We start from the raw sequence: 23034 nt of genomic DNA on the forward strand, positions 1-23034 counted from the left end.
TAAAAAAAAACACAGAAATAACAATTGAAGGCAGTAGCCAGAACTCAACTGCTCTCAAACGGGTTCATTGCAAATTTCTGTTGCTAATTTCCAAATTTTTTCCACAGCTATTTAATTTAATTAGCACTTCTTTTGTTCAACTTTTTTACAAATAATAATAAAGAATTCACTCTGCAATAAGTTTGGCAATAAATAAATAAAATTTAAAGCGCAAATTCAACTAGTTAACCGAGTATGAAGTAGCTGTCAAGCAACCACACGCTTGCGTTCAGTTTAATGCTCGACTAACTCGCTCTTGCGCACTTCATTGACGCTCGCGGCAGGTGATCCACACCATGTCAATCTTTATTGCTGCTTAGCACTTCCTTTTACCAGTAACAAGTGTTCTTTCTAATTCGAAAATTCTAAATAGTCAGATCATCCTCAAGATCAGTTATCTTCACTGGCAATTAGACGTTTTTATTGTTGCACTTTGTGCCTTATTCCTTTTGTTTTGCTAGCGTTAAACATTTTTAGTAGCTACATTAGCATCAGTTGCGGACATTTTGTCATTGGAAGCAGCTTGGAAATGTGTTTTCCGTAACTAGTGGTATTGCTTTTGTTGCGCTAAATAGTATTCGCCAATTTTTGGGTGATCAAGGTGAATGATCGCTAAGAATTAGTCGTTTGCTGCTGAAATTAGTGATGAAATTGCCAATGGTGGTGAGAAATTATTTTCAGTGATTTTAGTTTTCTGACAGCCGGAAGTATATGTATATTAAGTTTGTCAGAAAGCTTATAACTACCAGAAGGAAACGTTGGAGACCATATAAGATATTGTATATCTATAAATTACGAACGTTATGTTCGGAGTCTCTTAGTTTTCGAGATGTCGATCTGAAATTTTACACACCTTCTTTTATTCGCAAAAAAACACTTATTTGTCGAAATCGCCGATATCGGACCACTACAGCATACAGCTGTCATACAAACTGACCGCTCAAAATCAAGTTCTTTTATAGAAAACTCTTTTATTTGACAAAATATCTTCACGAAACTTGGCAGACATTATTACACAATATATCGCCGTATTCTCCGAAGAAATTGTTCAGATCGGACTACTAAAGCAAATAGCTGACATACAAACTGAGCGCAGAAAATCAAGTTCTTATAAGGAAAACTTTTCATTTGACGAAATATCTTGACGAATTTGGCACAAATTATTTTCCAAAGCAAGGCTAAAATCTGCGTAAAAATCGTTCAGATTGAGCTACTATAGCTTATAGTTGCCATACAAACTGATCGTCCAAAATCAAGTTCTTGCATGGAAAACTTTTTTATTGGACAAGATATCTTGATGAAATTTGGCACAGCTTATTCTCTAAGGCAATGCTACAATATACGAATAAATTGTGCAGATCGAATATCTATAACATATAGTTGCCATACAAAATGCACCTGTAATACCATTAACGGTGCCACTGAATTTAAAGTTGTTCCTGCTTTTTCTCATAAAAGCTCATTTCTATAAAACACACTACATTATTAGCTTGTTTAAGCCTATACAGCTACTTTTTCATACACTGTATAGTGTTGCGATACCTTTAGCGTGTTAACTAACAGCTAGCGCGTATGCACACCTCATTAGCCTGTCATATTTCTATATTCCAAATACTATATGACGCATTACTATACATATAAGTATGCAAATCCGAAGTGATCTATTAGCAAGGTCTAACTGCATTTTACATATGTAAGTATATATATAAATATGCTACAATTATGCGACCAAAACAATACTGCACATTTTGCATGCAACAAACGGCCTCTATAGGACGTTTTAGTATTCCTATTTCTATTCATATTCATACATATTTGTATTTATAGTTATAATTGAAGCAATTTTGCTGACTTTGTAAATGTGTGATAATGTACAATAAAAATGCAATTAGTTCACTTTAACATATTTCAAATGCAAATGCATAATTTTGCTATGCATCAAGGCATACAAAGTATGTACCTACAAATACGTTTATATACATATGTATGTATATGCATATAATACTCATAAGAGTGAATTAACTAAGTTTGATTGAATGATTAAATAGTGCCGGCGGACCTTTGTGTGATGGAGTAGGTCGCAAAGCAGCGTTATATTGCACAAATAAACATATAACTATAAATATGCATAGTTATAAGTATGTATGTATAAACGCAAATGAACGCAATAAAAATGTGAGACAGTTTGAGTGATCATATAAGTGAAATAAGTCGCGCAATGGCAATGATATTTCATTTTTGCATATTTTAGTGTTTAAAGTGGCATGAAAAATATGTATATGGTAAAGGCAAGTACTAAAAATTTAAAAAATTAAACAAAAAAATTAAAACTAAATAAAAATTAAAATTAAAAAAAAATTAAATTAAAAAAAATTAAAATTAATAAATTTAATAAAATAAAATTAAATAAAAAAAATATAAATTAAAAAAATTAATAAAAATTTAAATTTATAAAAAATAAATAAGTAAATAAAAATAAAAAAAAATTAACAAATGTAAAAAAATTAATATTTAAAATTTTTTAAATAAAATTTATAATATTATTATTCAAAACTCATTTTTTTTACCGAATTTTTAATTTTAATTTATTCTTTTTCTCTATCTTAACATTTTCATTTTACCACAAGCATCACTACAATATAATAGAATCTAATTTGTCAAAACCTAGTGTTTATTCAGCTGTTAAGCAAACAACAACCATCGATTTATCTGCAGATTTAGTAGAAGCAAAAAATTTATATATGTATATTTATTTTGATTTATTAATGAATAAATAATTTTACCCCACATTAAATGAGCGATGTTTAACTTTTTGTGCATTTTCTTATTATTTTCTTTTACTTCGATGATATTGTTTTGCATGGCATTTATTTTTGCATGTTTTGCTCTCAGTGCAGCAAGCGTATGCAGCGAAAATTAAAATGTTACAAGTAAGAAAAATTTTAATTTTTAAAATATAAGCATTTTAATAGAAAAAATGTCTTGTTCAGTGAAAAATTGGCTTGCAGTAAATTTATAGCTGATCAAATATGTGTGAATGTGTATGAGAGCAGTGAAAAATAGGATTCCAACAACGAAAGAAATAAAAGATAGCTATGCATGGTTATTTTGCAGTTTAAAAGATTTTTGAGAATTTTATTTTACAAATATATTTACATATTTAGCATTATATTTATATATGTACATATGAATTATTAATACATTTTATATAACTATTTTCATATTGATTCCTAAAAATTTAGTTGTTTATATTTAAATATATTTTTCATAAGTAGACTTTTGAGAGTGTTTATGAAAACTAAAATGGAAATATATCAAAAAAGTATTATTACTTTTATTATATTGAGTATAAAGTTTATATTTAAACTTTGTCAATAAAGCAAGAAAAATGCAAAAACACACTAACTTATGTAAAGAAGACAAATTATAAATAGGTAAATTGATTTGAAAAAACTAGCATTGAAGTTAAAATAAAGTGAACTACTAAATTCACAAAACAAGCGCACAACAATAAAATAACTACATACATATGTAAATAATGACTGCTACTTAACAAATTTGGAACGTGAGATCCACTTTCACAAGCCAAAACAATTTGTATGCGAAATTGTTGATAGCAAGCAAATGTGACTAACGACAAAATGTAATTATGTGTAAGTGTATTTAATAACACAATGCAGAATACGTGTAAATATACATTTACCTTTAAAATATATGTACATACATATGTATATATTTACAATATACGCTATTTATTATCTACATACACTTTGTAAATTTGTTGATATCTTGCTGAACTCTAACAATTTTATCTTAATTTAATTATTGCCCAAATGTGCTTTAAACGGCATTTAGTTGGCCATTAATGGCAATAAAATTCAAAAATTAAAATCAAATAGCTTTCGCAGAATTTAATGTTTAAAAAGTTGGCCAATTTAAATAAAATGAATGTGCGAGTTAAATAATTAACTGTTGAAGCAATAGTCATTTGTTTAATTTTTCTCCACTTTTTTATTTTTTTTTTTATATGGTAACAATTTTTTTCACTTTTTTTATTTTTTTTTTATAATTTTTTTTTGTATAGTAACAATTTTTTTGTATAGTATATATGTATTTAGGAGTTTTTTTTTTAATTTCTTAAACATTTTTTTATTTCATTCAACTTTTTGATTTACCCCTTTGGATTTATACAGTAACTAGTGCATGTACAAACTGTCATTGCATAGCATGACTAATTATTTGCTTGACATACGTACATACATACATACATTCCTATACATTCCTATATCTAGATCAGCTAAATTGCAGATCTACATGTTTTCGATGAGCCATCATATGTGTGACGGACAATAAAATAATTAAATGATTATTTGCTAATCCTTGCATTGACAATATAAATGTTTTAAAAGCAGCAATAAACTACGTACATATGTACATATATGTATGTATATAAAGATAAAATATCTATCTACTTACATACATATACATATGTATGTATGTACATAAAATTGTTATATGCTCGCAATTTAAAGTAGATAATTACTTAAGTGGCGCTACTTTACTCAATATCAACGGCATAAACTCATAACACAAGTAAGCAGAGAAAATGCTAACACTTGCAGTCTGTGAGAATCACCAATTAATACTTCAAATACGAATAAAAAACATTAGTCACAAATATATTTTAATTTCCACGTGCAGAAATGTGCTACACGAATATATAAAGATATTCCCCTACATATTTACTCAACCGCCACATTTTCTACGCTCTCATCACATTCGGACTCATAAATTCGTTTGCGCTTAAGCCATGCGTAACAGCGCTATGTACGCTTCAATATATGCCTGCATGTATTTACATATTGGCGAGTACGAACGCAGCAACCCAAGCCAGCCAGCCAGTAGTGCTGCATAGGCACAGCGCAGCCGAGCAGCTCAACCAACCAACGTTAACGAAATCGACGAAGTCGACGCACAGCACCACCAACGAGTAAACGTGCTCGCCGTTGACCGTTAAACGAATGCACATAATTTTTCTTGTCATACGTTGGCACATTAATTTAATATTTCCTCATGTTAATTTCGATTTGGCCCACCTTCGCGTCGCAAATTTTCTCTAACAACGAGCTCACATTTGATTCTGTTTGTATACATGTGTTTGTATGTGCGTCTGTTCTTAAATATCTACAATTTGCATGGATTTGGCGTAAATATGAAATAAATTTCGAAGAAGACAAATTGTGCCGAAGAGCAAAAGTAGCGGATTTTTTAATAAATAAATTTGTATGTATCATAGGAATGTATATGTATGTATGTATATATTTCCAAACGAATATTATGAGTTCAATTTGTGCCCGAATCAGATCATGTAAACTGCACGGCATGATTGCATTGGCTCAGAGTCCTAACTTGAAGGTGCTAATAAATTTTTGCCTTAAAAACGTGAAAAATAGTTTTTTGTTGGTCCAGGTTCAACTTGAGTAGCTGGTATACTTGTACATATAATGTATTTTGCTGTCATATACAATTAAAAAGCAAAATTAGAAATGAAAAGTGGTACCTTTCTGAATATTCTCTATATATGTATGTACATACATACATATATGTATATGTATGCGTATCTATATATTTCAAATATAATATGTTTTATGTATGTACATATAGTATATCACTTCAAATAGAGATTTTGCTATTTTTCTTTGCTCTTATTGCTCTTGTTAGCTTAGCGGCACCCACGTCACGACCGGACTCAGTCAGATTGGCTGCTGTCGAAACACAGATAACATTAATATTTTTTATGACACAAAACAATTGGCAAGCTATATACTCATTCATATAAACAAATGCTTAGCAATGTTTGGGCATTATATTTAAGCTTTAAATTTATTGTGCGCTGCTTTTCACTTGCTAAATAAATAACTATATTTCATATTTTGTTTTGCCAGTAAATAAGTAGTGGCAGATAATTTAGTTAAGTAATTTTTCACTGTATTTATATACTTTTTTAGACACGTGAGTTTCACATATTTTTTTTAAATAATTTTTTTAATGTTGTCAGAACTTTTTAAAATGATTTTGTATAAATTAATATTTTCTACATTTTATTTTTAAATAAGTTTAAGAAATTTTTAAAAGTTTTAATAATTATTTATAAATTTTAATTATTAAAAAAAATAAACAAATTAAAGAAATTTTTGCTTTTTACATATTATTAAATTTTATTGAAAAAATAATCTTTAGAATTTTTAGATAATTTGTACAATTAAAAAAAATTAATTATTTTTAAAATATACTAATGAATTTTCACATATACATATTTATAAATAGTTAAATAAGAAGCAAGTACCAAAATTTTTAAAATTAAGTTTTACAAATTAAACATTTTTTTTAATTTTACATTTATATATGATTTATAATTTTTTAGTACTTGACAAAAAAAACTATTTTTAACGCTTTTCAGCAATTTAGCGATAGAACTACTTTCCAAAAATAAATATTTTTTTCAGTTATGCAAAAAATACAAACACATAAAAAATAATAAAAAAAAGTACTGGCATTCAATTGTTTCTTTAACTGCTTTTTAAGTTCTTTTAAGTCAAAATAATTTTAAATATGCACATATTTAAGCACTTTTAATCAAAGAAATATTTCCATTTCCTCAGTTTTAAAGAAAAAACAAAAATAATACTTTATTAATGCCAAAAACTTAAACCATAAATAAAAATTCACACAATTTAATTGAAATTCTTGCATATATGTATGTGTATTTACGTACATATCTATTCAAATTTAAGCGCACCAAAATAAATAAAAAATGTTAATCAATACGCAAACACACTCTTGTGTATATGTGTATGTAAGTACAGCTCCGCATTTTAGTGCTACCTTTGCACAAATGTACAAACTGTCGCAGAAAATCAATATGGTAAACTTGTAAGCCGCATTTTATATACATACATATATGATGATGATATGTATGCATGTACTTACATACATCCGTTTTTGATAACCCCATTGGAAATATTCTGCATATTTTATTAATATGGTTCAACACAAACTAACCCCATGCGGCATACATTATTACAAACAAAAAAACAACAAGAAATTAAGCATGCAAAGGTATATCTGCAATTTTAACGCGATCGTATTTACAGATATTCCCTTTATGCATAACACACGGCATATACACACATATGTACATATACATATCTCTATGTGGTGTACATTGAACAGTTACCTATCCATATGCGCATAAAATACATATAAAAAGCGTATATATACAATAAAACAGAATATTTGAATAAGAAAATAAAGATTAAATTAATTTCATTTCATTTTCATTCGTAATTTCCATTTCGTTTTTTAAATACATAAGTCAAATTAATGCGTATGATTCGCATGAAAATAAAAATAAATTCAATTAAACATACGCAAATATGCATGTATGTACATATGTATAATTAAATTCCCGAGGGTGCACAGAGCAGCCTCTGACACCAAACCGAATAATCAGCGAGTAAGCATATAAAAAATGCATATAATAAAACAACAGCCTATCACAGCCTATGTATGGCGTAAACAGTACACTGCCTATGTAACAGTGCAGAGTAATGATTTGCTGTTGTAGGCAAAGAGAGTTAATCAGAGTGAAGTGAATGGACTTCAATTGAGTTGGGTGGAGAATTAATTGAAAGTGATTGAAGACGAAGTGCATATTTATGCATAAATAAAAGAAAATTATTTACAATTTTGCAACAAAATGCATATGAAAGAATTACAGTGAAGGATTATTTTTAGTATTAACAGTATAAGGTTCAGCTTTAACAGGAAGTTGTTATAGCAGGCATCAATATTATTTTTGATTTAGCGAAAGTGTTTATAAGAGGCTGATTACAAATGAAAAGTCATTAAATTATTTTTTTAATGTTTTTGAATTTTCTTTTATTTACTTTTTTCTTTATTTTAAGTTTTTTACTTTTATATTTTTTATTATTTATGTATTTAACTTTTTATATTTTTATTTAACTGGTTGATTTTATTATTTTTCCCTTTCACCAAATAAACCCACAAATTACACAAAATTTTACGAAATTGAAAATTTTAAATGCTATAATAAAAGCTGCGTGATACATTTGTATCTTCATGTATGCATACATTAATGTGCAATAAAAATTCACAATTAAATATTTTTAATAACACAAGTTTCATATTTGTTTACAGAATAAACTATATTAAAATTTTGATTGCGCGAGCATGCGAAAAACTTAGCAATTTCTCAATTGTCTGCGTTGCATGAATTTGTTTTCATAAAAGGGAGAAAAAACAAACACAACAGCTACATTGATACTAATTTAAGTGTATATGTATACGTAAATGCATATATACATTTAAGTTTACAATCTTGCTTTTGTGTTACAAAAATACTTAAGAACGCTACATGAAAATTGAAATTTAGAACTTTTTGATATTTTTTCAGAAAAATTAAGATTTTTGAGAATAAATTTGTAACTATAAAATATAATAGTAAATAATAAAATATTATAGTGTTTACTAAAAGTGATGACATCATCTTTAAAATAACCTTTAGTCGACATGAAGTTGCAGCAATTTAAGTTGAAAATAATTTGATCAAAAATGGTTTACAGTAATGCTTTATTTTGAAGTAGAAAATTAGTTCATGCTAATATTTTTTGTTGTTAAAAACGATATATCTATGTATGTGTGTGCTCAATTAAATGCTCCAACAAATTTATGTTTTATTAAATCCTGCTGATTTTCTACGTTAAACGCTTTTCTTTAATTAACCACAAATCAAATATAAATCGCTTTGGGATTATTTTTCAAAAATTCGCTGCTTTCACTACAATCATAATTAACACGCTGATTTGCGGCGGCAGAAAATATATATTATGAATATACATACATATGATATACATATGTACGTTTGTATATAAGAACGGCAGACGGCAATAATCAATTTGAATAAAAAATATATAAATAAAATTAAATTTAAAAAAATTAATAAAATAGAATTTAAAAAAATTAATAAAAATAATAAAAATAAAATGGGAAAAAATATTTAAAAAAATTTAAAATAAAAAAAACATTTAGGTAGCTCCATTTGTTTAAATTTTCCATACTCAATTTTGAATTATATGTTTCTCCCCTTTGTGTTTAGGTGCGAACACGCTAGCATGTTTAACCAAATAAATAATGAATTAAAATTTAATAAACACATTAAAAATGAAAATAGCTAAAGCGCAGCAGGGATCACTTATTCAAATTGTTTGAGAAATGATTGTTTAGACAGGAATACATACATACATATGTACATGTTGGTAAGAAAATTTTGAATAAGATTTTGTTTATATACATACATACATACATATGCATATGTATATTCATATACAGATATGTATATCTTTGCTATGTGCATGTAGCGAAGCAAATAATTATCGTAATTATTATTTCAAGAAGCTTAAAAAATAATATTTATTTATACTGCTTGTAACAATAACTTAAATCATTCTTTTTTTACATTAAAATTGAAAATTTTTAAGAAAATTAAACTTTAATTTAAAATTTTATTTAAATCAAAAAAAAAGGAAATACAAAAAAAATTAAAGTAGTAAAATAATAAAAACAAATTAATAAATAATATTTCTACATGTTAATTAATTTAAATTATAATTTTTTATTTAATAATTTTTTTTTTTAATTATAAAATCTGTTAATTAATAAAAAATATAAATATATTAATTAGTTAAAATTATTTTTTTAATTTAATTAAATTTTTTTTAAATTATTTTACTATTTTAATGTTTTAATTTAAGTTTTTAAATGAAACAATTGCTAATAATTAAAAAAAAATACAAACTGTTATTATTTATTATAAGTTTTCTAAAAACTTCAATGAGCGCTAGTGCGCTAACTTTTTAAAACCCACAATTATGGTGTTTTTAGCAACTGATATTGTTTTTGTTGTTGTACTTTTTCTTACAAACTTAATATAAATTATAATTAAATAATTAAAATCCTACGCGGTGCCATATTTAGCCATAAACACATAAAGAACTACATGCAGAGAGGCACACACACACACATGCATACATACATATATGGTGTTGTATAAATTTCAAGCGCATAATTAATATTAATAATAGCAAACTAAATATTTATAAAGCCAACAAAGTGTGTTGCCAATCAATGTTTGCCGCGCCGCACAGCGCGACATTGCTGCTTTATTGCAATAGCACACACACACCCATACACACGCACGCAGAAAATTGTAGTGCAAAGTTGTTGTTGTTGCGGTTCTGGGTTTATTTGGTTTGTTTCGTGCTACAGATTTGACTTGTTGCCCTTATTGTTGTGCTCAATGTTGTGGCTATTTGTTCTTGCTGCTTGCTATTGTTGTTGATGTGGTTTTTGTTGTTCTTGTTATTCCTCACTGTTGTTTGTATAGTTGCAATTGCCGCGCCACTTGTGCCTTTCTTGTCCGCATCCATTTTTAGACACGATCTTTCTGTATCATTTAAAACGCTTAGTTTTCGACGTCTGGCGCACAGCAAGCCAGCGGCTATAATAGATGCATACATACATACATACATGTATTAAATTATCTCTGCGTGTGTATGAGTGTGTGCGTGCATGAACTTGCATTATAGATTTGGTTGTGTGATTTTGTGAAATGTATGCAACTTGAAATGCGTTTTTTGAACTCATCATCATCATCTTCATCAGCCTCATCGGCTGTGCATCAACTTCACCATCAGCGGCAGCAATCTGACGTGGTAGCCAAAAAAGCAGAAGCGTCTTAGTAAATAGTAGATCGAAATAAATTGTTTGGCGCTCAAAATGTTTGAGTTACTTAAATGCAGGCAAGCCGACATACAGACATACACATGCATTTCAGTTTATACTTATATATGTACTTATGTATGTATGTGCATAGATTTGTATTTATGCTGCTTGTATCGAGATGTAGGTATGTGTGTCTCGCATGCCGCGTAAATTTATTTTTAGTCGCGTGGAGTTTTTAGTTTAGTCGCTGTTGGTTGCAACTGTTGTTGTTTTTAGTGCATATTATCAGCTGTAGCGATTAATTAAAGCATATGAGGCAAACAGTGGTCGCTAAAAGGCTCATAATTCATCGTGCGGCTCTTAAAGCAGCACAAGAGCGGATATGAGAGGGTATGAGCGGGCATTGGTGGAGTAGAAAAATTTGTATTATATATATTTATGTATGTATGTAAGTATTAAAATGTGGCAAATATATTTGTCTGCGTTATTTACAGTTAATTTCAACAAAACGACGAAATAGGATCTTAATTTCAGAAAGTTTGGTTGCGTTCATTACTATTTTAACGGGTTTTTAATTAAAGTACTGTTTGAAAACTTTAGTTTACAGTTAACTTCAATGATGTGGCACGAATATATGCAAATCTGTGCTATAAAATATGGGAATAAAGCTGATGGCCCTATTGTTTTTTCCATCACTGTATATATAATTTTCACAGTAAACTGTATTGTGTTTCTAATTTAAATTTCTTTAAATTTTTCACACGGCCTCTGCTCTCAAAAAAGCTGGTCATTTGTCCGAAACACCGATATCGGAGCTCTATTTTCTAGAGCTTTCATACAAACTGAAGGATCAAAATCGAGTCTTTGTAAGGAAAACTTTTTTATTTGAAGACATATCTTCACGAAATTTGGTCCGGGTTATGGCTTAAGGCGGTTACGCAATCTTTGAAGAAATTGTTCAGATTGCATCACTATAGCTTATAGCTGCCATACAAGCTGAAGGACGAAAACCAAGCTCTTGTATGAAAAACTTTTTTATTTGACATGACATCTTCACGAAATTTGGCACAGATTATTTTCAAAGGTCAAGCTGCAGTTTCTGATGAAATTGTTCGGATCGGTTCACTCTAGCAAATAGCTATCAAACAAACTGCTTTTTCAAAATCAATATAAAGTTATTTTTGTACCCTTTTGTGCTATAAGAAATGCATCTGTGAAGGGTATTCTTCAGTGTAGCCGAAGTTAATATTTTTTTTTATTTATATGCTTTTATATATATTCTTTGTGTATGTTTATTGTTGTTTTTTGTATTTTTTTCCAATTTCTGCGGAATAAATAAAGCCTGCACGCGCATTGCTAATGCGTGGGTTGCCATTTATATTTTATGTTCTTCTGTACGCCATTAAATATTTAAATAAAGCTGATTTTATTGTGGGTTATTTTTTCTTTTTATTTATTATTCTTTCTATTTATCTATTTTCAACCATTTTCTGCTTTGTTTTTAACTTGCTTTTCATTTCCCATAAGCTTCCTGTCTTGCCGTGTTATAATGGTGACGTAGAACAGTAGAAAATATGTTTTGATTAGCAGAAAAATAAACTCAGAGCCCGGAAACTTATATATTTGACATACAAATTTTCGTATGAAAATATATGGGTTGTCAAGCGGACTTTTTAGACTAGTATTACTTCCTTAAAATTTAGTAAAAAGCTGCTGAAGACCGTCAAAAATAATATTGTATAACTTAAGTTCGGTTATACTGGCTGGCTGTTAGGCCATACATACATCTATATTATTATATAATTTTCATTACAATTTTTTATATTATTATTTAATTTTTTTTACATTGTTATCTAAATTTTTTTAAATCATTGTTTAATTTTTTTAATTTTTACTTAATTTTTTTAAATTATAGTTTAATTTTTTTTAACTATTGTTTAATTTTTTTAATTAATAGATACTTAATTTTTTTTAATTATTATTTAAATTTTTTTAAATTATTGTTTAATTTTTTTAATTATGGTTTAGATTTCTTTTGATTATTATTTCATTTTTTTTATTATTTTTAAAATTTTTACAAATTATTATTATTTTTTAATATTATTTTTCAAGTTTTTTATTTTAAGCAGCAAAATATGAACATTTAAGTAAAAACGGTTACCCATAGACTTTATTAAACAAGTTTACAATTTGAAATAGATTAAACTATACAATAATATAACTGCCTTTTCCATATAAAATTATTGAGTTTTTTTAAGATGTAATCCGAAAAATTATTTTTTCTTCACAATTTCTTCGGTTATCTTATAAAAATGTATAATTTTTTAGCCTTTTGTTCAGAAATCGGTTTATAAAGAACGTATAATATATACATACAACACATTATAAATAAAATTATCTATACATAAGCACAAAAAACCTCATAACAGCCATAAACTAGCTTCGCTAATTATAACTATTACCACAAATTTTATTCATATTTACTGATAACTATTCAAAATTGCCACATTTCCGACATTTTGTTTATAATAACCATAATTTTTTGCTTACGTCAAAGCATATTTTTGAACTATAACAAATATAAACTATCAAAGCGCATTTTAAGCCAGCGCAAAGGCTTTTAGTTTTGATTAAAGCTGATAAAAGAAGTCGCTTAAAAAGCCATAAGCAACTAAAAAAAACTATCTATGTGTCATAAAAATTCAAATTTTCATATACGCGCTTATACACGCGCTTTTGAAAACACACACGCCCAAAACGAAACAAAAGCAATAGGTATGTACTATCTTATACACACAACAATATGAATACACGCAACAACATACATAAAAACACACATAATATATTTTTAATTATTTATTAATTCAATTTTGTTGCTTTATTATGGATTATTATTAAGCGCTAAACCGAATTTTATGATTAATCAAACGAGCAAAAGTTGAATAAAATTTCGGCAGCAACAATAAGTCCGAAAAAAGTGTCACCAGCAGTTTGAGTACACAAACCGGCAGTTGAGTAGCCATTGAAGACGAGCACCAAATGGGCATAATAAGCAACCAACAATCGCGCACCAATCGACTGCAGAGCGTCAGATCGCATCTACCGGTTCACTTCAGTTGAAAAATACAACAAAACACATACATATATGTGTATTTCTCATGCAGCCTCTAGCTTATTTTCCTCAACTTCGGCTTCTTCAACAATTTTTGTCTGTCATTTGCGCTTTTTTCTTTTATTTTTTCTTTAATATTCGCTATTTAAATGCCTGTGCGCCCAAAGTAGTTTCACATATATATAATTTTTTAATTGATTTTGAAAGCAAAATTTGCATACAAAAATATTAGGTGTGTTGGTTTGGCGGCTACCTATCATATTAATTCATTTACTCGTATGCATGGACATGTGAATGTGTGTAAATATGTTTATTTATTTATATATTTGTAGATTTTCGCTTATAAAATTTTTATGTCATAAAATATTTAACTTTTTGTTATTTTCTTTTCATTTTTCTTAGCTCTGGCAGTGTCCGCTTTTGCCAATTTTAGCGTTAATATTTTTCGAATTGTCTCAATGGCTTTTAAGGCGTTTTTAATTAAGTTTTACAGCAAATTGAAATGCATATTTATGTGTTTGCGTTGCGTTTTTGTGTTTTCGTTTTTTGTAATTATGTATGGGCGCGCGTAGGTGTAGGGACATAATGCAATTAAATTAATTTGTAAATATGAAATTGATTGTTTTAAGTAGATTTGAACATAAATTGACTCGGAAAACTATCGAAATAATCAATAGATTGTTGCATCTCCAGTGATACCAATCACATTATGCCATACCATATAGTCTTAGAAATGTGAGATTTAACCAAAAAAATTAAATTCGGGGAAGTTGAAAAAAGTTACATCTGTTCAAAAATGAGTGAAAATGATGAAGAAATTCGCTATCTTTTGAAACATTTGTTTAAAAAAAGGAAGAAAGCCATGCTAGTTGCCAATGAAATTTGTGAAGTTTAAGGAGATGATGCTGTATCAGTTCGTGTAGCACAACAATGGTTTGCTCGCCCCGTTTTGAAAATTTCGAAATTTCGATTTACACTGCTGAAACAATGTCTCTAGCTAAAAAATGACAAAAAGTGGTCGACCAAAATGGTACACATTTGTTTATTCATTTATTATTCTAAATAAAAAAAAAATATGTTGAAGTTTGATTAGAAATACGAAAAGTCTTTTTCGACTACCCAATATTAACTGATAAGCAAAATTTTTTCAAGTAAAAGGTTTAAAATATTAAAAATACAAATAAAAAAAAAAAACATATTCTACATATTATTCCACTCTAAACTCACTGAAAGAAAAAACACAAAAAAAAATATTAAACAATTTTTATTTTACAAAATGTAAATATTTAAAAAAAATAATACTATGTTCATTATTTTTATATAAATGAAAGTGTAAAGAGTTTGAAAATGAGGAATTTCAACATTTTAAATGGAAATTTTATAAATTTTTACCAAAAAGTAAAAATGTTCAAAAAAACCGACGGCAAAAAATGTGTTGGCGACAAAACTAAAGTAGCTCTTATTAAGCATATTGTGTATTGTATACATAAGCTTAAAAAATATATGAAACTTATTTAAGTAAAATTTCACAAATCGATTCTGTATTGAAATTTTAAACTTTCTGAATTAAACAAATAAATATTTTTTAAAATAAATTTACTAACTTCAAAAAATATTCGAAAGTAAAAATATTTTTAAAGACAAATTTCATAACTTACAAAAAAAAATTATTCGAAATAAGTATTTTTTTTAAGATAAATTTCCTAACTTAAAACAAAAAATATTCGAACTAAAAAGTTTTTAAAGATAAATTTCCTAACTTAAAAAAAATTATTCGAAACAAACTCGAATGTTGTATGACCACTTTTAAATAACTCAAAGCTTTTTTATAAAGTCTAGTAAATCCTATATCATCTTCATACAGAAATCAAGCAATTTAGTATGAAAAAGATGAAGCGTCCTATTATTCGGGATTAAAGTTAAAAATATTGACTTCCCTAGCAGTTTATAAAAATGTATGTATGTACATATATGTATATGCGCATTAGAGAGGGTAAAAAAAAATCGATTATTTTGCACTTGGTTCTCTGAAAATTTGGTTGATAGACACTTCGAAGAAAGGTTCTCCAAGTTTGAACTCTTAGTTGTAACGGGAATGTGCTTCGCCTAACGGTTTTCTATATTTTCTTATCGCAGCCAACTCCTCGAAAAAATATTTCGTTTTGTGGATTTTGTAGTATATTGAATGCTCTTCATAAAAGGTATATAATGATTTTTTCGTGAATTTGATTATTTTGGTTTGAAAATATGATTTACAGACACCTCGAAGAAAGGCTCTTCAACTATGAGCTCTAAATTGTCGCGGGATGGTCCTTCGCCTAACGGTTTTCGATTATTTTCTTACTAACTAACCTCTTTAAAAAATTTCTATAACGAGTTTTTCATAAAATTGATTTTTTTTTTATTTTTTTCAAAAAAAAAGTCTATACCATTTTTTTGATTATTCAAAATGTTTTTCTTATGAATTTTATAACTCAAAGAAAACAATGTTTGTGTTTAAAAGAATATGGCACATATTTCAGACACCGAAACTATTATTATTTTATTTAAACTATATTTATTGAATATAATTATAAGACCGCTTCCATGAAAAGAATTTCCTTAGAACTGATTATAAATCATTTATTAGAATATGAAAACGGCTGTGTTATATAACATAACTTTTTAATAAATTTTATAACAAGTTTGCAGTAAAAATGTTCCACTTATGTAGGTGGCAAAGCGAATTTTCGAAAAAATTGAGTTAAAGCTATTTAATTAATAAATTACTTTGCCACTATGCACTAATTTATACATAGCAATATCAATTTTCGTTGACTTTGTGGAAAATGATTTTCCGAAATCTCAAAGCATATATTTTCGATTTTCCAGAATCTAAATTATGTAGTTTTGGTATTTTTGGACTGTCCTAGATTTCGCATACAAATTTTCCAACCTCCAAATTGTATAATTTTGCTGAGCGCTAATATTTATCTTCTTTTCCTATTTTATTTCGAACTAACACCGCCCCTCAAACACACCTAAACCACAAATCCAGCTTTAAAACTAAATTAATTTAGCAATTTTCAATGCACACTCACCTTTCTCCACGCTGTGCGCACGGTCTTTCAATTGTTTGACGATACCATATTTAACGGTGCCAAATTGTATCATTTTATTAATTGTTTCTTGATGATTATCTTTGAAATCACTACGCATTTCACACAGAACAGTTGATATATGATTTTTCATTTAAAAAATATTTTCTATATATATGCATATATTTTATTTTAAGCAAATTTCGTAGTTGAAAAATTAGCTTGCACACTTATTTGCTATGATTTTGGTTAACAAGCTTGGGTCTGCTTGATTGAATTGCTTTGCGCGGCATTAAAAAAAAATTGTTGAACACACACATGAAACGCGTTAATTACAGTTGCTATTGCAAGTTATAAATTTGCACAAATTTTCCGCTTCATATGCGACTGCGATTTACTTGTATAGCTGGCGCTGCTTATTGTCGCGTAAATTAAGCGCGACATTAGCGTAGAATTTTTGACATTTGAAAGCATGCAATTTTTTTTGGAAATTTTCAATAATTTGTAACAGCTTTTTATTGCAAATTGATTTTTTTAAGATTTACGCGTAAAATTTTTGTTAATTTAATTTTAAATTATATTAATTTTTTGTAATTAAATTAATTTTTTTATTAAATTAGTTTTCTTTTGAAATGATATTAATATTTTTTAAATATAACAATTTTCTTTTCAAACTGCATAAATTTTTTTTAAATTAAAATTTTTAATTATAATTGAAGCGCTTCGCGTATTGTGTATTAACCGTCGGCTTTGCTGTAATACCGTATTGAAATTTATTTTACTGAATGCTGTTTGCCTGTTGGACTAGCTATTGGTTGGTTTTTGGTTGAAGCGGTAAATCGGTTGTATCTACGGTTTGTTGTTTACGCTACACGCTGCCGTCATCAACTGTCATCATCATATTCATTTAAACTTTAATAATGCTCGCCACCGCTCATAATGTGTAATATCAATAAATTCCGTGTGTCGCTGTTGCTTACAATTTAATTTATTTGCTGTTGTTGCTATTGTTGCCGCTGCCGCTGCTGCGCCTTCTCATGTGTGTACTTAATGTTAGATTGCTGCTGCTGCTGCTGTTGTTGTTGTTACTGTTATTTTATTTTTTTGTTTGTGTTGTTGTGTTATTTCACCGCTGATGATGAAAAATCGTATTGGCGTTGCGTCGCTGTTATGCTGCTACTGAGCTGCTGCTAGCGCCTCCTGCAGCCTACCAATGTTATATGACTTTTAAGTGCTACTCTTATTACATACACACACACACGCACGCTTGCGCCTACTTGCATATGTATTATGTACGCATATATAATGTGAGCGTATTTCTGCGAGTTTGGTGTGCTGTTGTTGTGGTTGTGGTTATTTTGGACACTTTGTAGCGCTCAGCGTTCAGAACACTGTTGCTATTACCGGCAATTTATTTTACACGCTCCTCAGCGGCAACCAATTGTAATGCAAGCATTTAATATCGCTTTGCTTACAAATGTGTAATTGCAATCTGCAGTTGTTGTTATCAAACTATTTGGGTTGTTAAAATTTTTGTTATTACTGCCTTTGTTTTGCCGTCGGCAATTTTTTTATTTGACTACTTTTAACTAGCTTACAGTTTTGCTTAGTCTTTCACCTTAGTGCTTTTCGTTTTTTATTATTTTAAAATAACAGTTATTTTCGCTATTACTGATTGTCACTTTTTGTTAAACTTATTTTATTATATTTTATTTTTTTTTTAATTTTTTTCGTGCTTTTATAATATTTGTTGTTCCTGTGTAAAAATCCATTTAGAAATTCGTATATAAATTCACTGATTCACACTTTTAACGTCAAGTTAACAAAATTCAATGCCATCAATCAATTATCTGTTCGCGTAACGACTAACCGCCTTGCAAACACACTATGTATTACTCTCGACGAAACACGTTGATATCTTATTTCTTACGTTTTACTATTACTACTTGTTCCTTTATTTTCAGTACTGAGTTCTTTTCGTGTACGAAACGCCACACATCATCAAATCACCGTACCACACTTCTAGTGTACGAACGTTCAGCACGCGCGTCAAAATAGCACTGACACAAACAATAATAATCGAGCGACCAAAAAGTCACTCAAACAAAAATATACAAAATACACCGCGCGCAAGCAGCGTCAGCGTAACGTTCACAATAAGAATTAAGGCATAGTGACTGTGACGCTAACGTCGACGTCAACGCCGTTTGTGCTGTTTATGGCCTGCTCGAAAACAGATCAGTCCAAAAACGACTCTTATTGCGCTGCCTATGATGTATATGTATACACGGTACATTCATATACACTGTATATATACATACATATACAAACACACAGGCGCATACACCTTTGCTTTGCCACTCACTGCTCATACGCTCATTGTTGCTGCCACTGCTTGCTGGGGCTCGTACTTTGCAACAATTTTATTACTTTTTTATGCTACCACCTCTCACCGCCATACAAGCAAGCATTAAGTTTTATTTGGGTGGTTGAAAAAAATCATATAATTCCATACTCATATAATCATGCGACCTGCCTCTCAGCAGCAATCCACTCATACCCGCACACATATGCACTCATCCATTTTTATTCATATTCATTCACCTCACACACTTATTGCTATATGTTTCAATAATATTTTTCATATTCGCTTACTCTTTTTACCCAACGCCACTTGGTGCTGCTAGCATGCACACGCACAAATCCTCATGCATAAACACAGTGCGCTACGCTCAGCTCATATATATGTACATGCAGTCTTTACTTGCTGTTGTTGCTTGCGCTGCTCTCTTCCATCATCATATTTTTATACCAATAATTCCTATATGACACATGCTTGCATATACATGCACACACACGCCACGCTACTGCCAATAGGCGCATATTGTCTCATTCATACTACGGTAAATCGTAGAACACTGTTATGCAGTCGCTCACCTTCGTGCACACATATTCGGTTCACTGCACGAACAGTCGATACAGTCAGTGTCAGCAAACAGCATGTAGCAGACTTTTTCACTCACACCCACCACTTTCGGGTAATGTAATTATCTTATTGTTGCTCTCTACAATAATAAAGCACTGGCAAATAAGAAAAACAGATATCAATATAAACAACAACAATGATTATTTTTGCAGCAGCGCACGACAAGTTCACTCGTCTGTCTATCCACTGGTAACAGCATTTACCTGTTCGCTGTGTGCTGTTACTGCGCTATTGACGGCAGTGTTGACTGCACAGTTGACTTCGCTGTTAACTGCACTGTTGCTGCTCCTGCTTGCATGTACATTTATGATTTCCATTAGTAAATTATGAGCCATAGCAGTGTTGTTTTCTTTGTTGGTACTAATTTCATTTTTTTTTCCACTGCGCTCATCTACATGCGCTCTGCTCTGTAAACATGCAATTATATGTACACCAGTAACATTTCCTTCCGTAAACACACTCTGTGCAGTCAATCGCTGTTCGCTGCTGTTGACTTCGTATACCGTTGTTGATTTTTTAGTCGTGTTATTTTTACTTCTTGCTGTTGGTGCATTTCAATAGGGTGCTTGCTTGTTGGATTGCCAGCATTGACTTGTATTCATTTATTCACGTCTACATATTTTGCAATTTTTATAACTACAACAAATGCATATTGGAACTTTTACTCTGTAACAAGTTCGTGTGATTTGTTGGTACTGTTTATTATTTGTTTGTTTCTTTGTTGTTACTGTTACACCTGATAGTGGTGTCTGCGCTATGGAGCGCTTTATGAATACCTCTGTCGCCGTCGTTTCATATTCGTGTGCTCTTTTGCACCTTGCTCATATTACATGCATTGTACATGCATACATACATACTCACGTAAATGGGAGGTGGGTACAGTATAACGAAGTAGTAAATGTTTTATTCGGTTATAAGAAATATTGAAGGGATTGTTGGATATACGTGTGCTAAGGAGAAATGTGAATGCACAAATTTAAAAATAGTACATTGGTAAAGAGTTTATGGTTAAATTTAGTAAAATCAACATTTTTCAGGTATTTTTTACACCATAATTTTATTTTCATAAAAAATATTAAGATTAAAATAAGAATTTTTGATTTAAAATTTTGTTTTGGTTTTTTTCATTATAAAATCTTACACAGACAGAATTCGGTAGTTCGTAAATGATTTTTATGAGTGTAAGTTAATATAAAAGTTCAAAATATTTTAAAACTTCAGAACTATTCAGATTTTTAATAGAGAAACATGATATTTTTCACCTTTAAAAATAATTTGTCTAATAGAATGTAAATAAGTTTAGAGATAGATGATAAAAATTATTTATACTTTTATTATTATTATGAATATTTACATAAATATTTATCGAATACTTAAGGGTAATCTGGCCTGTTTTTTTTTTGAATTTTTTTTTTTCATAGAAATTTTTATTCTACAATAAAACTTTTTTCACATATCATGAGGTACATATATCGTGGAGTGTATAAACAAGTTTTTTTTTTGATTTTTTTGATGACATCTGTCGGATGCGTTTTTTCACTGGCGGACACAATTTCTCATGTTTGGATCATCTGAAACTCAAAAACCCAATTTATTCTTAAAAGCATGTGAATGGTTATCGTCCCTACTAGAATCATGAAAAAATGTTGATAAATGAAAAAGTAAGTAATTATAATTTTTTTGTTTTTTTCCCCTATGTTTTTTACATAAATTTTGTCATAACATTGTCAATACATAAATTATAAAAAACTATTAATCTAATATGGACGATAGACAGGCATTTTGTGAATATTTAAAGAAAAAAAATAGGCAAATCAGTTGAGTAGTTCGACCGGAATCATGTCTGCCAGTTTAAAAAAGGAAAATGCAAAAAAAACAACAAAAATTGAAAATATCAGAAATAAAAAATTTATAATGAATTTTTTAACTTACAAATTGGAGTAATGTATAAAGAAATTTATTGTCAAAGTCAAAAGCTGGAATGAATAAGGTATAAATAAGAATGATTTTCTTATTTCTTACTGAAAGACTATAAATAAATCATATAATGTATGTAAATTAGATAAAGCGTGCATAACTGAAATCTCATAAAATATTACCTTTTCTTTTCTACAGTTAGCAAAAATAATAGATCACGAAACAAAGGCAAGTGCGAAATGAATTAAAATTCAAAAACGCAAGTTTTTAATTTTTTATTCATAATCGTGATTATTACAGAAATTATTTTTTAATTTTCCTTTCGATGTTTAGCATTAAAATTTAGGTTTTTAAGTATTAATCAGTTTTGGGCTCCGCTGTTTAGGATTAGAAATTCGACGATGAGTTTTTAATCAAAATTTTTGGGTATACAAAATAATAAAAAATAAATATTTGGCAATTCAATGGTCATTTAGTTGCATTATTTACAATCCTGATTCAATTTAATGACTTTAGACGCTCTAAAAAATATAAAATGAAAATCTACATATCCCATAACCCAAGTGTCTTTTGATCAATTTATATATTTCATACTAAATATTATATTTTTTTTGTGTAAAAACAATAATAATTTACATAAAATAATTTTTCTTATTTATCTATTTCAGATTATTGCGGAAATTTCGAATAACACCTTACACAGAAGAAAATTACATTATTTCTTTTTAATGTAAGTGGAATTAAAATATCTTTATTCTGAACTTCAAGACACACTGTACTGTGCGATACGTCTTCAAAATTCTTCACATCCAACCAATCCTTCGAATCAACCAAGTATGTAAAGAAAAAATCCATAAGTTATTTTTATTGGCTTTTACACTGTACTGTTCACATTGTTGTTATTTGTGCCGTAGCGGCGACTGCCTACCACTGCCCCTATAACTATTATCTTTGTATGTATGTATGTGTATACTTATATTTTGTTGTTGGCAGCGCTTTCATATTTCTTTAATGTTTTCCAATGTTCTGAGCAAACATTTTTTAACGTCTCCATCATTTTTACTCATACCCACACATAGCGTGTCGTCCGACTTTTAAAA

General features: G+C 28.9%; 1 protein-coding gene across 3 annotated transcripts in view; it reads right to left on the minus strand.

Annotated features, from left to right (window-relative positions):
* Window positions 1–19081, minus strand: part of LOC105227820 (homeotic protein spalt-major) — a 32259-nt gene extending 13178 nt beyond the window's left edge. For all 3 annotated transcript variants that reach the window (XM_049453660.1, XM_049453657.1, XM_049453651.1), the window contains exon 1: window positions 17035–19081. In XM_049453660.1, coding sequence (XP_049309617.1) covers window positions 17035–17185 — 151 coding nt within the window. In that variant the 5' untranslated portion in view covers window positions 17186–19081. The remainder of the gene's footprint in view (window positions 1–17034) is intronic.
* Window positions 19082–23034: the final 3953 nt, after the last annotated feature.

The sequence above is a fragment of the Bactrocera dorsalis genome, chromosome 1, assembly GCF_023373825.1.
Source record: "Bactrocera dorsalis isolate Fly_Bdor chromosome 1, ASM2337382v1, whole genome shotgun sequence".
Taxonomy (NCBI): domain Eukaryota; kingdom Metazoa; phylum Arthropoda; class Insecta; order Diptera; family Tephritidae; genus Bactrocera; species Bactrocera dorsalis.